This window comes from Trichomycterus rosablanca, chromosome 14 (genome assembly GCF_030014385.1).
Source record: "Trichomycterus rosablanca isolate fTriRos1 chromosome 14, fTriRos1.hap1, whole genome shotgun sequence".
NCBI classification, from domain to species: Eukaryota; Metazoa; Chordata; class Actinopteri; order Siluriformes; family Trichomycteridae; genus Trichomycterus; species Trichomycterus rosablanca.
In genome coordinates, this window is record NC_086001.1 from 1,471,801 (window position 1) to 1,488,712 (window position 16,912).

Consider the following 16,912-nt stretch of genomic DNA (forward strand, 5'->3'; position numbering starts at 1 on the left):
TTTAATCTTCACTTCTGCTGCGCGTGATAAAGCAGCACGTCACACCGGCATGCTGATAAGATTCCCATTAACGTGTGTGTGTGTGTGAGTGAGTGTGTGTGTGTGTGTGTGTGTGTGTGTGTGTGTGAGCGCGCCGGCGTTCTAGCTGTCACCGCGCTGCGCGGTGGTGATAGCGGAGGGGACGCGGCGGTCGACACGCTGTCTAACACCGGCAGAAATCTAATCTTATCAGGGGTCGCCGCACATCCTGCATGCTAACACCGACAGAACCGTTATCGCCGCCGGAGTCGCGCGCTGCCTGTCGCTGTCTCGCGCTACTTCCTGTCCGTCCACGTCCTTTTCCTGAGAGAGGGCCGAGGAAGCGCCACCGTCTCTCTGCAGACCCTAGTCGAGGTTAAACACCTCCGGTTACGCCCATCTGTTCATCCTAACCAGGGTCACGACGGCTCTGGTATTCCCCGGAACACACCCCAAACAGTACACCAATCCCCCTCCTCAGACTGAGCCAATCATCTCAGGATGTAGACTCCCGACAGTTGGCGTCCAGGTACCCTGTAGGGGTTGGAATCCTGAAATGTGCCCACCTTTGTTCTTGCCAGGCTTTTCTGCTGCCCCTCTGCTTGAGGTTTGGAAGTATGGTGTGATATTTGGTAGGTAGGACCCAAGGAAGAGCTCTGAGGCTTGCCATTTGGAAGTATGGAGTGATATGTGTAGGTAGGACCTTCAAGAGCCTCTTATGCTTCTCCTGTACTTTTGGTTTGTGTGATGATGGGTAGGCATGACCCAGGTAGGACCTTCAAGAGTCTTTTCCGCTGCTCCTAGGCTTGAGGTTTTAAAGTATGGTGAGATGTTTGGTAGATCGGACCAAGACAGAAGCTTTGAGAGCTTCTGTTGCTTCTCCTGTCCTTGAGGTTTGAAAGTACTGAGTGATGATGGGTAGGTAGGACCCATGTAGGAGCTCAGAGAGCTTTTGTTGCTTCTTTGGGCTTGACATTTGAAAATATGGAGTGATGATGGCTAGGTAGGAACCAGGTAGGACATTCAAGAGTCTCTTCTGCTTCGCCTGGCCTTGTTTTTTTAGGTGATCGGTAGGACCAAAGTAGGAGCTTATTTTGCTGCTCCTGTTCTTGATGTTGGGTAGTTTAAAGTGATGATGGGTAGGTAGGACCCAGACACAAGCTCCAAGATCATCTGTTGCTGCTCTTCTGCTTTAGGTTAGGAAGTATGGTGTGATGTTGGGTAGGTAAGACCCGCATAGGACCTTCAAGAGCCTCCTCTGCTGCTCCTGTGCATGAAGTTGGGTAGTTTGGTTTGGTATTTGGTAGGTAGGAGCTCCAAGAGTCTCTTCTGCTGCTCCTGTGCTTGATGTTGGGTAGTTTGGAGTGATGATGGGAAGGTAGGACTCAGACACAAGCTCCAGGACCCTCTGTTGCTGCTCTTCTGCTTTGGGTTTGGAAGTATGGTGTGATGATGGGTCGGTAGGACTCACATAGGACCTTCAAGAGCCTCCTCTGCTGCTCCCGTGCTTGATGTTGGGTAGTTTGGTTCGATATTTGGTAGGTAGGAGACATGATTCTGTTGCTGCTCCCGTGCTTGAGGTTTGGAATGATGATGGGTAGGTAGGACCTTCAAGAGCCCTTTTGCTTCTTCTGGGCTTGGCAATGGGTAGTTTGTTCTGATGATGGTAGCTAGGACCCACGTAGAAGCTCCGGGAGCCTCTGTTGCTTCTATTGTGCTTAATGTTTGGTAGGTAGGACCCAGGTAGGAGCTCCGGGAGCCTCTGTTGCTGCTCCTGTACTTGAGGTTTGGAAGTATGATGTGATGATCGGTAGGTAGGACCCACGTAGGAGCTCGGGGAGCCTCTGTTGCTTCTCCTGTGCTTAATGTTTGGTAGGTAGGAACCAGGTAGGACCTTTGAGAGTCTCTCAGCAGGTTGTGAACCCGGTGTAGATGTTCAAGCGTGTGTGTAACTGATCTGATTGTGTCTGTCGCCCCCTGTAGGTGATAGAGTTTGACGACGGCTCGGGCTCTGTGCTGAGAATCCAGCCCTTACGCACGCCGCGGGATGAAGCCATATACGAATGCGTGGCCTCCAACAGCTTCGGAGAGATCAGCGCCACCACGCGCCTCACCGTCCTGCGTGGTAGGTGGTCTGGATGTACACACACACACACACTCACCAATGCTCTTCTGACTGAACGAGCACAAATTCCCACAGCTACACAGAACAATACAGGCTCCTGTAGCAGAACCAGCTCTGTATTATCGCCCACGGTTCTGGAATGGGATTTCCAGCAAGCTCACGGTGATGAGGACCATGAGCGCTTGACCTTGGGCATTTCAAAAGAACGATTCATTTCTGAATTATTAGCGGGCGGCTTTTCCGTCGCGCTAGCTTCTCTGTGATCAGCGCGGCTCTAATTTTACGCCAAATTTACAAAATATTTCTACAAGGTCTCAGTAACCGGGGCCGGGGGCGAAGGCTTTAGAGGGAAGAGCCTGAATGAAGGCTGGATCCTGCATCTCCTTACTGAGAAGCTTTACTGGTCTGGATTTACACATCATGGCCACAAGTATTCGGACGCCTGACCGTGAGCTTGTCGGACATCCTGTTACAAAATGAAGTGACCCTTTGTGTCGTCCTTTTACTTATAACAACGGACGCTCCTCTGAGGTCTGTGGGAATTTGTGCCCATTCAGTCAGTATGGCTGGGCACTGATTGATCAGTTGGTGTTCCGGTTCATACTAGAGCTGTTGAGTGGGGCTGAGGTCAGGGCTCTGTGCTCTGTACTATTTATTATTAATATTATTGTTGTTGTTGTTGTTGTTGTTTTGTTGCTGTTGTTTTTTATTTATTATTTTTATTATTAATTATTATTATTATTATTATTAATTATTAATTAATAATTAATTAAATAATTAATTAATTAATTACAATATTATTTTATCATTATTATTTTATTATTATTATTATTATTATTAATTATGATTATTTATCTATTTAATTAATTAATTGTTTATAATATTAATTTATTATTATTATTATTTAATTATTTAATACATTATTTATAATATTAGTTTGTTATTATTATTATTATTATTATTTAATTATTTATTTATAATATTAGTTTGTTAATATTATTATTATTTTTGTTGTTATTATTATTAATTAATTAAGTTTTTTAAATTAATTTATTTATGTATTATTGTTTTGTTGTTATTATTATTGTTATTAATTAATATATGAAAAAAAAGCAGAAGTAGGTCTGTGGGAATTTGTGCCTGTTCAGTCAGTACGGCTGTGTGCTGATTGATCATTTGATGTTCCGGTTCATCTCAGAACTGTTGAGTTAAGAGCTCTGTTCATGTCTTTATAGAGCTCCCTCATGCTGGAACAGGAAAGGACCTTCCCTAAACTGTTAGTGCAAAGTTATAAGCATATCATTTTATTCATACAGCAACTGCTGTGACTGAAAGTATCAGATTCAGGGTGTCCTGATACTTTTGCTCATGTAGTGTAGGGTACATCGTTTGGAACGTGCTGCAGGTTTTAGTTTTGGAATGATTGTTCATTATCATAAATAAGATTTTACAAGCTGTCCCAACTTTTCTGGAAATGAGGTTTGCTGTGTTAAATCAAGTCTTAACTAGTAATTATTATGTGCACAGAGATTTATTTTTCTACAGTTCAGATGCAAGCCAAGGCATTTGAAGATATTTAATGTTATTATTTTAATAATGCTCGACCGTCCGGCTAAAATCAGAGTCCAGATTTTCCTCTGTAAGCTGTAATGAGAAGTATAAAGTCTATAAAACCAAGCTCGTCCACTCAGCGTCCAGCGTCCAGCCGTGGGAAGGAGGTCATGTGTTATTCATAAACGCTCCCAGTTGGCCCAGTCTGTTGGTTTTCCAGATCATTCCATTCAGTCGAGCCGCTAACAAGGTCATTTCCTCAATGGATAATACATAAAACAAGAGCTGCTTTCTCTTTCTCCTCATCTCTCTTATCATCTCTCTTATCATCTCTCCCACTTCTCTTCCTCGTCTCTCTCTCGTCTCTCTCCTCGTCTTTCTCCTCGACTCTCTCCCCTTGTCTCTCTCGTCTCTCCCTCGTCTCTTTCTCATCTCTCAACAAAGAAAACAAGCTGCTTTCCCTTTCTCCTCATCTCTTCCTCGTCTCTCCCTCGTCTCTCTACCTCGTCTCTCACTCGTTTTCCCCTGTCTCTCTCCCATTGTCTCTTTTCCCTCATCTCTCCCTCATCTCTCCCTTGTCTCTCTACCTCGTCTCTCCCTCATCTCTCCCCTCAACTCTCAACAAACAAAACAAGAGCTGGTTTCTCCTTATTTTACGGCTCTCATCTCTCCCTCGTCTCTCCCTTGTACCTGGTCTTTCCCTCCGTCTTTCCCTTCATCTCTCCCTCGTCTCTCCCCGTCTTTCCCTTCATCTCTCCCTGGTCTCTCCCTCCGTCTTTCCCTTCATCTCTCCCTGGTCTCTCCCCTCGTCTCTCTCCCTCGTCTCTCCCCCGTCTCTCCCTCATCTCTCCCTCGTCTTTCCCCTCGTCTCTCCCTTCATCTCTCCCCCGTCTCTTCCTCGTCTTTCCCCTCGTCTCTCCCTCGTCTCTTCCTCGTCTTTCCCCTCGGCTCTCCCTCGTCTTTCCCCTTGTCTCTCCCTTCATCTCTCCCCCGTCTCTCCCTCGTCTATTCCTCTCTGGAGCCGAGTAATAGAAGCCAGCGTTGGCAGGAGTGTGAAATGGTTTTGCTGGCGTGGATCACGTCCTCTTTTCTCTTATGAGCTGCACTTTCTCTCAGTAATCTCGCTCAGGGTATCGCTATTTTCACTTCTCTTCTGTTTGGGTGGGTTTTTTTGTCCTCTTCATTTATCTTTCTTCTCGATTCGTTCGACTTGTTTCCGCTTTTGTTTTTTCTTAGTTTTGCTCCTGTCCTGCCGTCTTTCCTCATTTCTTTGTTGGCCAGCGTGGTAAGAAATCCAAACCCGGAGTTATCAGCGCCGTGGTCGAGTTTGTTCATCTCAGCTGAGTGCACTGTGTACACTGAGAGAACAGTTCAGGGCTGAATGCTTGACCTCTGAAGTCAGTAGATCTACAGGTTTTGCTGATTAGATTTTAGTGCTGTTTTGTGTGAGTGATCTCTTCTAGTATGACGTCAATACTCAGATGGGAAAAGATCTGTTTTCTTTTCTCGGCTGCTCCAGTATTTAGGCAGCGCTACAGTGGATCATTCTGGTTCAGAATTGGCACAGTTTTTGAGCCGGGTGCCCTTTCTGGCGCCACCCTCTTTATCATATCCAGGCTTAGGATCAGCACTTTAGAGCGCACTGACGTGTATTCCGGTTTTTTTGGAAGCTGGGGTCCGAGCTCAGGCTCCGATATTTTACTGCGCCCTGGAGCGGACACGGTTAAGGGCCTTGCTCAAGTGCCCAACAGTGGTTGCATAGCAGAGCCGGGATTTGAACCAACAGTCTTCCGATTGACAGCACAAAGCTCTACACACTAGGCTCCCTCTGTCCCTTTTACTGTCTTTTATTCTGACGAGTGTTCCTCACAATAGACTTTCGTCCACTGCCGGTCTGTGTAGACGCCCGACAGGCTGAGATTTGAACCCCAGATCTGTGAGCTAGTGTTTTACTGCACCACCACTCGAGCACCATAGAACTATATGATATCAGTAACACCCGTCCTCACCTCTCGTCTATTTTACACGGTTCAGAAGCTAACAAGAGAAGATCAGAAGCAGCTGTAATAAAACCTGTAACAATAACCAGCGGCTCAGTGTTGAGTTTTACGATCCTGGTTCATAAGTATAGAGACACGCTCAGGTTACTGTGATACAGCATGTACTCAGTTTTATAGGAATGTTGGACGTGAAGGATCCAGACAGAGTTTCACTTTCTTTACCGAATATTTAACTCCTTAAACTGCTTAATAATTATAAATAAATAAATAATTATACATTAACAAATAGATAAATAATATTAGTAACAATAATGATAGTAGTAGTAAGAATCATGACATAATAATAATAATAATAATAAAATAATAATGACAACAGTAATAATAATGATAAAAATAATAATAATAATAATAATAATGACAATAATAATAATAATAATAATGACAATAATAATAATAATAATAATGACTAATAATAATAATGATAATAATAATAATTATAATAATTAATAACAATAATAATGACAATAATAATAATAATAATAATTATTATTATAACAATTAATAATAATAATAATAACAATAATAATAATAATAATAATAATAATGACAATAAAAATAATAATAACAATAATGATAATAATAATAATTATAATAATTAATAATAATAATAATAACAATAATGATAATAATATTAATAATGACAATAATAATAATAATAATAATAATGATAATAATGATAATAATAATGACAATAATACTAATTAATAATAATAATAATGACAATAATAATGATGATACTAATGTTGACAATAATAATAATAATAATAATAATAATAATAATAGTAATATAAAATAAAAATAATAGTATAGTAAAATAATTAATAATAAAAAATAATAATAATTATTATTATTATTACAACTGTAATAATAACAATAATAATAATAATAATAATAATGACAATAACAATAATAATAATTATTATTTTATATAAGTTTTTAAATAATTTAGTATTTAACTGTCATGAAATAAAAGTTATACATATTAAAAATTAAAAATAATTAATTTATTTGTTATATGTCAACAAACTGACTAATTTTTAAGGTTACGGTCATGTCCGTATTATTGTTCTAAATTAAAGAATTAATTAATTTTCTTTTTAATAAAAAATGAATGAACAATAAAAGTAAGAATAATGATTTTAGATGCCTTAATATAAATATAATTATATATTTATATTGTGGTTTGGCCTGTAATCGCTCGGAGCACTAACCATCAGGTTACCTCTGCATTAAATCTACACATACAGTATTTCTGTGCATTATATCAGCAGATTATCTGACCGTAAGTATTGTTGTTTATCTGACCGTAAGTGTTGTTGTTTATCTGAGCGTAAGTGTTGTTGTTTATCTGAGCGTACGCTGCAGATCTGTACTGTCTCCAGGAGGGACCGACTTCACAGTTCAGCGCTTCAGTGTACAATTCAAATTACAAAGGACATTTAGTTTATTCCCTCCATCTCATCAGAGCGCCTTTAAAGCAGGATGAGCCGCCATAAAGGAGGATCTTATAGAAAACGAGGCCCGTCGCTGTAATTGCATCATCACCAGGCGAACGGAGGAGCCTGCGAGCGGAAAACTGCGCCAGCGGGTTATTAGCATGCGGCTGGGATAGGAGATGATGAGGAACGCCATTAGTGATGAACTAGCAAACTCGCCGAATTCATTTGCATCGAGCGCTTTGATGGGAGTATAATGAAGTCCGCTCTAAATCGACTCGCCGACTTTAAGAGACGCGAACACACCCGCTTCTGCTTCCTATAAATGAAACAGACGTCTTTTTGGTTAATGGGAAAGCCCTGTACGGCTGATCAGAAGTGGCACGGACGTATCCGTAACCCGCAGCATGTGTTGGGTGGTTTTATGTGAGGCTCAGCTAATTCTGGGATTAAAAAGATCTGCAGCTTTAAAATAAAACGTGACCTCTTTAAAGCAGCAGAAGTTGGAAATGAAACTCAAATCATTTATTTTCATCTGATATGTGGCTTTCTTTGTTCATAACGTCTCCGTTAAAGTCTTCCCACGCTCCGGAGGAAAGCGAGTAACCTGAGAGTGTGTAGATGAATTCTTAAGAGTCTGAACTGAACTCCATCTGGCTTAACGTTCATCACGTCGGACCGGTTACGGCTTTCTGTTTTGCTTTTTTTTGCCAAGTACAGTGATTCTAAAAGCAGCTGCAGAAACCTAGCGGACACGCTAAGACCCACGGCACGTCGTCCAGGTTCATGATATCTCGTCAAGCCCTTGGTTTTTTTGGCGACGCCCAAGCACAAGCCATTTTTTCCAGATCTGATACGACTCAAAATATCCAACCGTGTGTTTTGTATGTTCGCACATGTACGCAGTCTCAAGACACGGAAGCAAACTGGAACATAAACTGACCGCTAGAGATATGCAGAAATAAAATAGGAAAAAAAGAAGAAAATACTGAAATAAAATAATAAAAAAATAAAATGCGTAAATGTAATAATAAAAATGAGAAAAAAATGTATAAATAAAATAGTAAAAAATAAAATGCTTAAATAAAATAATAAAACAAGAAAATGCAAAAATAAAATAATAAAAAATGCATAAATATAATAATAATAAAAAAGAAGAAAAAAAATTAATAAAAATAAAAAAGAGAGAAATGCAGACATAAAATAGTAAAAAAAGAAGAAAATACTGAACTAAAATAATAAAAAAGAAAATACCAAAATTAAGTAATAAAAAAAAAAAATTCGTAAATATAATAATAAAAATCAGAAAAAAATGCATAAATAAAATAGTAAAAAAAAAGAAAATACTAAAATTAAATAATAAAAAAGAAAATTTGTAAATATAATAATAAAAATGAGAAGAAAATGTATAAATAAAATAGTAAAAAATTAAATTTATAAATAAAATAATCAAACATGCATAAATATAATAATAATAATAATAAAGAAGAAAAAAATAATAATAAAAAAGAGAAATGTGCATAAAATAGTAAAAAAAGAAAATACTGAAATAAAATAATGAAAAAAGAAAATAGTAAAATAAAATAGTAAAAAAAAGAAAATGTGTAAATAATAATAAAAATTGGAAAAAAAAATTAGAAATAAAAGTTAAAAGGAAAATGCAAAAATAAAATAATAAAAAAGAGAGAAATGCAGTTATAAAATAGTAAAAAAAAAGAAGAAAAAATTTAATAATAATAAAATAAAATAATAAAAAAAAAAAATAAAAAAAAAAAATGCGTAAGTATCATAATAAAAATTAGAAAAAAATTATAAATAAAATAGTAAAAAAAAAAAAAAATGCTTAAATTAAAGATTGTTTACCGTACCGTTTAACATCATAGAAGTAGAAACATTACAAGGAAGCACGTGCTCACACCTGGTTTATATAGTTTTAAGACGTGGAAGCAAAACTGAATTTAGTTTTTCAAAAAAAGAGGTGTACAGGCGTGCTATTGATCAAAATGAGTTCAGCCTGACAGAGGTGACAGTGTGTGGAATTAAGAACCTACCTCTGATAACAAAAAGCTCTGATTGGTTTCAAATGAAGACAATAAAGGTGATGAAATCTGAGAAAAGAACCGAACCTAGCGTAGATCCTTGAGGAACACCCATAGTTACCAGGTGTGATTTTGATTTTCTGCATTACTGTCAGAATCTTTTGCACTTTCCGTTTGTGCACCGTTCCCTTTCAGGTCCTGGTCTCACAGGAGCCTGGTGTAGCTCTTTTTTTTTTTTTTAGATAGAAAACAGTATTTTTCCAAGACTACACAATTTTAGAACCCGGTTCATTTCATAGCTTTGCTGACAGAAATCAATTCTCAAAGCGCTGGAACGTACGCCTGAACAAACCGCTACCTCAGCTCGCGGCGCTCAGACACGCCAGGTTGAACTCCACACCGCCAGGCGGTCACGTGGTCTGGAAATATCCGGACCTAACAGAACGCCGCGCTCTGCGGTCCGTCCTTCGGCTCTGTAAATGCCGGGGAGCCGCAGAACGGGCCGCGCAGTCCAAACTCCGCCGGCTTACCGACTTATCTTTCCACCCAGGTGAGCGCTGCCATTGTGAAGCCTCAATCTGTGGGGAGAAAAGAATTGTGGGAAAGAATCAGCAAAGTGTCAGAGTCAGCATGTGTGTCTATGGAGGAAGTTTGCTCGGTTTAAGGGAAATGTAATGGCTTGCTGGTGCTTTTGTATTCACTCGTGCCAGGGCTCTACAGAAATACCTGTAGCCTGGGTGAAGGAACACTCTACATTCATCTACTGTATACAAATAAATGAATGACTGATTTCCTTCGGCTGCTCTCATTACGCGCCGTCAGAGCGGATCATTCGACCACATATTTCATTTCAGATTTAAATGTTTATGCCGAATTCCCTTCCTGACCCAACCCTCCTGTTTATCCAGGCTTGGGACCAGCGCTGATATATGCCTCCCAAAGCCTAGTGTCATGTAATGCCACACGCCCGGAATTTAGGCAATGATGTTACCATTATGCCAATAATTAAAGTTAATATATTCAAACTTCAGAGATCTTGCCGACTATAATAAACGAAGGGAACCGATCAGTGTGTGTGAAGTGTTGGATATGATGTAGGATGTAAACAAGTGGAATGAGCCAGCAGCGTTAGCCTAAAATTAAATATGTGTATTAAATATTCGCTACAGTTACATCAGAAACTGGTGTTTGTAGTTTTCATCTTGTGTGTGTGTGTGTTTATGTATTTAGAATAGAATAGAAGCTTTATTATTACTATACACAGGTACAATGAGTTTGCATGGCATCTCTCCAATAGATGTAGTAGCTACGGTCAACATATGTCCTCTCTTTCCTGGACATGTCCTCTTTATTGGACTTAAAAAATGCATCCGGTCGGGGTTTTTAAATCACCAAAAATGTCCGGGATTTACCTGACTAGATAGATAGATACAGTAGATGTACAGGGGTTGGACAAAATAACTGAAACACCTGTCATTTTAGTGTGGGAGGTTTCATGGCTAAATTGGACCAGTCTGGTGGCCAATCTTCATTAATTGCACATTGCACCAGTAAGAGCAGAGTGTGAAGGTTCAATTAGCAGGGTAAGAGCACAGTTTTGCTCAAAATATTGCAATGCACACAACATTATGGGTGACATACCAGAGTTCAAAAGAGGACAAATTGTTGGTGCACGTCTTGCTGGCGCATCTGTGACCAAGACAGCAAGTCTTTGTGATGTATCAAGAGCCACGGTATCCAGGGTAATGTCAGCATACTACCAAGAAGGACAAACCACATCCAACAGGATTAACTGTGGACGCAAGAGGAAGCTGTCTGAAAGGGATGTTCGGGTGCTAACCCGGATCGTATCCAAAAAACATAAAACCACGGCTGCCCAAATCACGGCAGAATTAAATGTGCACCTCGACTCTCCTGTTTCCACCAGAACTGTCCGTCGGGAGCTCCACAGGGTCAATATACACGGCCGGGCTGCTATAGCCAAACCTTTGGTCACTCGTGCCAATGCCAAACGTCGGTTTCAATGGTGCAAGGAGCGCAAATCTTGGGCTGTGGACAATGTGAAACATGTATTGTTCTCTGATGAGTCCACCTTTACTGTTTTCCCCACATCCGGGAGAGTTACGGTGTGGAGAAGCCCCAAAGAAGCATACCACCCAGACTGTTGCATGCCCAGAGTGAAGCATGGGGGTGGATCAGTGATGGTTTGGGCTGCCATATCATGGCATTCCCTTGGCCCAATACTCGTGCTAGATGGGCGCGTCACTGCCAAGGACTACCGAACCATTCTGGAGGACCATGTGCATCCAATGGCGGTGCCGTGTATCAGGATGACAATGCACCAATACACACAGCAAGACTGGTGAAAGATTGGTTTGATGAACATGAAAGTGAAGTTGAACATCTCCCATGGCCTGCACAGTCACCAGATCTAAATATTATTGAGCCACTTTGGGGTGTTTTGGAGAAGCGAGTCAGGAAACGTTTTCCTCCACCAGCATCACGTAGTGACCTGGCCACTATCCTGCAAGAAGAATGGCTTAAAATCCCTCTGACCACTGTGCAGGACTTATATATGTCATTTCCAAGACGAATTGACGCTGTATTGGCCGCAAAAGGAGGCCCTACACCATACTAATAAATTATTGTGGTCTAAAACCAGGTGTTTCAGTTATTTTGTCCAACCCCTGTATGTATGGATGGATGTATGTATGGATGTATGTATGTATGGATGGATGGATGGATAGATAGACTATATTGCCAAATTGCTCTAGAGTCCAGTGCCGGTGTGCTTTACACCACCGCATGTGACGCTTTGCATCGCGCTCGATGATGTGTAAGGCTTGGATGCAGCTGCTCGGCCATGGAAACCCGTTCCATGAAGCTCTACACACTGTTCCTGAGCTCATCTGAAGGCCACATGAAGTTTGGAGGTCTGTAGTGATGGACTCTGCAGAAAGTTGGTGACCTCTGCGCACTATGTTCCTCAGCATCTGCTGCCCCGCCCTGTCATTTTACGTGGTAACACTTGGTGGCTGAGTCGCTGTCGTTCCCAATCGCTTCCACTTTGTTATACCAGCACTGACAGTCGACTGTGGAATATTTAGTAGTGAGGAAATGTCACGACTGGACTTGTTGCACAGGTGGCATCACGGTACCACGCTGGAACTCACTGAGCTCCTGAGAGCGACCCGTTCTTTCACTAATGTGTGTAGAAGCAGTCTGCATGCCGAGGTGCTCGGTTTTATACACCTGTGGCCACGGAAGTGATCGGAACACCTGAATTCAATCATTTGGATGGGTGAGCGAATACTTTTGGCGATATAGTTCAGATAAATACACCAAAATATGGCCACCCTTGTAGTAGCATAATATAATAATATAAAAAACACATCTACTGCATTGGTATTGGATGCTAAACATCACTTCCAATTAACAATGGCACAGTGTTGGTTACTCCTTCATTAACAGATCAGCTTTACTCTTTGTAATGAGTGTGAATGAATGAGATCCAGGCTGGTGCAGTGCTCACAGCTTCAATGTTCTAGGTTTGTTCCTGAGCTTTGCTGTAGAGTATAATTAGCATTCACTTTTTTACATTCATGAACCGTTTGTGTTCGTTTTCTATAACATTGTTGTGTTTTGTGTGTATGGTTTGTTCCCCTGTTAGCACTCAGTCTGTTGTTAGCTTAGAATAGTTATTATTAGCGTTTAGCGATTAGCGCTTAGCATTAGCGCTTAGCTTACTGTAGTGAATAGCTCTATTTTCTCTGTTTAGCCCACGTTAGCCAAATGTAAGGATTAATATCTTAATGTTATTTGCACTGTTTTTGTGCTCCTGTTTATAGATATTCCTGTTGTGTTCAGTCCTGGTCCCCTTGTTAGTTCTGTGTTTTTGCTTATTTTGTTTAATTTAATAAATATAATTATGTTTATAATGTTTTTGCACTTCACCCAGCCCTTTACTGCACTAGGTTACTATAGAGCACCCACTACTATTATTAGTAATTATACAGCATTAGGGTGGACACTTCCATAAGCCCATAAACTAGACCATCAGACCCCAAAATAGAGGACATCAGACTCAATAAAGGAGGCATCAGACCTCAAAAAGGAGGACATCAGACTCCCAAAAGGAGGCATCAGACCCCAAAATAGAGAAAAAAAGAAAAAAAAGGAGGCATCAGACCCCAAAAAGAAGGACATCAGACCCCAAAAAGGAAGACATCAGACCCCAAAATGAAGGACATCAGACCCCAAAAAGGAGAACATCAGACACCCCAAAAAGGACACCAGACCCAATAAAGGAGGACATCAGACCCCCCAAAAAAACATCAGACCCCAAAAAGAAGAACACCAGACCCCAAAAAGGAGAACATCAGACCCCAAAAAGGAGGGAATCAGACCTAAAAAAGGAGGTAATCAGATCTCAAAAAGAAGAACATCAGACCCCAAAATTAAGGACATCAGACCCCAATAATGGAGGACATCAGACACCCCAAAATGGACACCAGACCCAATAAAGGAGGACATCAGACCCCAAAAAAGGAGGCATCAGACCTCAAAAAAGAGAACATCAGACTCCAAAAAGAAGAACACCAGGCCCAATAATGGAGGGCATCAGACTTCAAACAGGAGGACATCAGACTCTAAAAAGAAGAACACCAGGCCCAAATAATGGAGGGCATCAGACTCAATAAAAAAGTACACCAGACCCCAAAAAGGAGGGTCCGTTTTTACCGTCGGTTTTTGGATCTGACCGAGCGCTGTGTGGTGATTTGTAAGTTTTTTGGTGGGTACGTTTTTTACCCCCTCTCTCTCTCGGGAAGGTCAGTGAATTATCAGACGCAGCCTAAAAGTGTGGAGCGTCGCAGGCAGAGGAGTGTGATCCCGACCGTACCACTCATTTTCCACTCAGCCGCTCTTAATTCAGATAATGATGCACTTGGGAACAATCAGCTCGGAAGAGGAGCGGAATTCTAACCAGAAACGGTGCACAGAACGAGACTGTATGGATGTTCGGGGGCTTGTAATTTTAATAGAGGCTGAAGATAAACCTGAACCCAGAGGAACGGATGCGAGGGTGTCCTGGGGTCTGATTAGACCTTTAAAAGTTTTTTTTATTTGTCTTTTTAAGGCAGATTGAATTTTAGCTGTTTATGTGTTTGTAAAGAGTTTTAAACAGATGCTGCACTTTTGAGGACCAACATCTGACTTTGGAATATAACATTTACTGTAAAAGCACCTGCAAGACCCCCAACATTTTTGGTAATTTGTTGTATGGACAGAGAGATCAAAACTAAAACGTTTTGGACAACACAGTATTTCATATCCAGAATATTAGATTCTTACCAGGTTGCGTTATGCTTCCTTTTTACTGGTGCTGACCCCCGCCCCGATTGAGGAGAGCGAACCGACACACTCCCCCTCCGGCACGTGTGCAGTAGCCGACTGCATCTTCTCACCTGCACGAGGCGTTCATATGCGGATCAGCTTTGTGTACGGAGAGCCACACCCTGATCAGCATCATTCCTCGACTCTGTGCAGACGCCATCAATCAGCCAGCAGAGGTCGTAATTGCATCGGTTATGAGGAATTCCCTATCCTGCTCCCACCCTGTATGAACAACAGCCAATCGTTGTTCATGTAGCCTCCCAGCCCAGCCGGATGGCAGAGCTGAGGCTCGAACAGACGAGTTTGAAATGTCAGCTCTGGTTTTACTGCTGTGCCACTTGAGTGGCCTTGTTGTAGAGGAGCATTGACGGAAAATTCAATTCCATCTTTTATTAAGAAAGAAAGTCCTCAGGAGAATGTAGACGCTGCTATTCCGGTTGGGTGAAACGAGGATGGACTGGATTAGGAGGGAGTTTTATTATTATTTATTATATTTACAGTGACCCAGACAACACAAACGATGCATCAAAACGAAACACGAAACGAAATAAACATGATTAATAACAATAGTGGCAATCTGGTCACAATGTGGTTTACAAGATGTAACGTAAAGCCTCCACAAGGGGGCGCTAGTGTACAAATTTATTTTGTGTTTATATCCCTGTTAAAATTTGTGTATTTGTTTATTATTATTTTTCTCTTATTATTGATTTATTTGTTTGGCTTGCGACCCAGGGTTTAAAAAACCCCACTGTGGTAGCTCAGTGGTTAAGAAACTAGTCTAGCCATCATAAGGTTGCCGGTTCAAGCCTCACCACCACCACCACTGTTGGGCCCCTGAGCAAGGCCCTTAACCCTCAATTGCTCAAACTGTATTGAGTCATAATTGTAAGTCGCTTTTTATGAAAGAAATGCTAAATGCTAAAAATGCATAAGAGGGACAGAGCAGGTAGGATGTTAGATTGAGATGATCTGAGCATGTGCAGAAGAGGGATGAGAGTTCTGTGTGCTAAAGGTCCTGAGGAGGAGGAGGTGCATGGATGTGGTGAGGGAGGACATGAAGGTGGTTGGTGTTCAGGACAGGGCGAGACTCATTTTCTTCATGTTGTTACAGTGCTTCCTCATACTGGAACAGGAAAGGGCCTTCCCTGAACTGTTGCTGCAAAGTCCCAATATTTTGTCCGCTTTAATGGAATGTACCGCACTATTGCTGTGATTTTTAATGGGCGGCAACACTGATGGAAAAATAAATTCCACCCTTTATCAATAATTAATAAAATTAGTGGCAGTCTGGTTCCACTGTGGTTTACAAGATGTAACATAAAGCCTCCACAAGGGGGCGTTCATGTACAAGTTCATTTTGTGTGTACGTGTCTGTCAAAATTTGTTTATTTAATTATTATTATTATTTTTCTCTGCAATCCATTTTTTTGGCTTGTGACCCATTAGAGAAACAGAGCAGGTAGGACGTTTTGGAGACAGAGTTAGGGAGGCCAGATTGAGATGATCTGAGCATGTGCAGAAGAGGGATGAGAGTTCTATGTAGGAAAGTTGCTGAGGAGGAGGAGGAGTTGACTCATGTAGAATCAGTTGATGTTCCGTTTCATCCCGGAGCTGTTGAGTGGGGTTGAGGTCAGGGCTCTGTGCAGGACACTGGAGTTTCTTTATGCTGGAACAGGAAAGGACCCTCCCTAAACTGTTTTGAATTGCGCATTGTGTCCGTCACCTTTACTCTGTCCAGGCTAACCACCGTTTTTCACCTAGTAGCTTCATCGTCCATCATCATCATCGTTCATCATGTTGAGATGAAGCGTGGTGGTATTACGCTGCTGCAACGTTCAAATAACTTTCATTTCCTTTAATGTGGCCCCGAAGCACAAACGTAATGATGCTGCTAATTCAGCCCAACCAAACAGACGTGCTGAAGAGCTTCCGCTAAATAATAGCATCATAAAAAGCCGTTTGCTGCTGTCGCTAACGTGCTGAAATGTCCTAATAAATAAAAATAATTCTTACTGTTTTATTTTATCATTTATTATTGTTGTAAATCACTTGCTGTCGTTCTTTATAAGTGTGTGTACCCTGCTCTCTACTACCTACCTGATCAGCTCCTCAGTAGAGAGGATTCTAATCACACATGAAGCTCATAATCAGATTATTTAGACGCTCTACTTTTAGAGAAAAGCTTTTTGTGCCGCACTGAATGCTGGGATTGATCTTCAGCGCTGAGGAGGCGTCGGACGCTCCCTCGTCATTCAGTCAGATCATCACTCAGAATTAAGGCGCCTC

General features: G+C 41.0%; 1 protein-coding gene across 19 annotated transcripts in view; it reads left to right on the forward strand.

The window, feature by feature from the left end:
* LOC134327068 (receptor-type tyrosine-protein phosphatase delta-like) overlaps nucleotides 1-16,912 on the forward strand; it is a 469,775-nt gene that overhangs the window by 367,652 nt on the left and 85,211 nt on the right. For all 19 annotated transcript variants that reach the window (XM_063009137.1, XM_063009145.1, XM_063009142.1 and 16 more), the window contains one exon: nucleotides 2,002-2,143. In XM_063009137.1, the coding sequence (XP_062865207.1) occupies nucleotides 2,002-2,143 (142 nt within the window). The remainder of the gene's footprint in view (nucleotides 1-2,001; nucleotides 2,144-16,912) is intronic.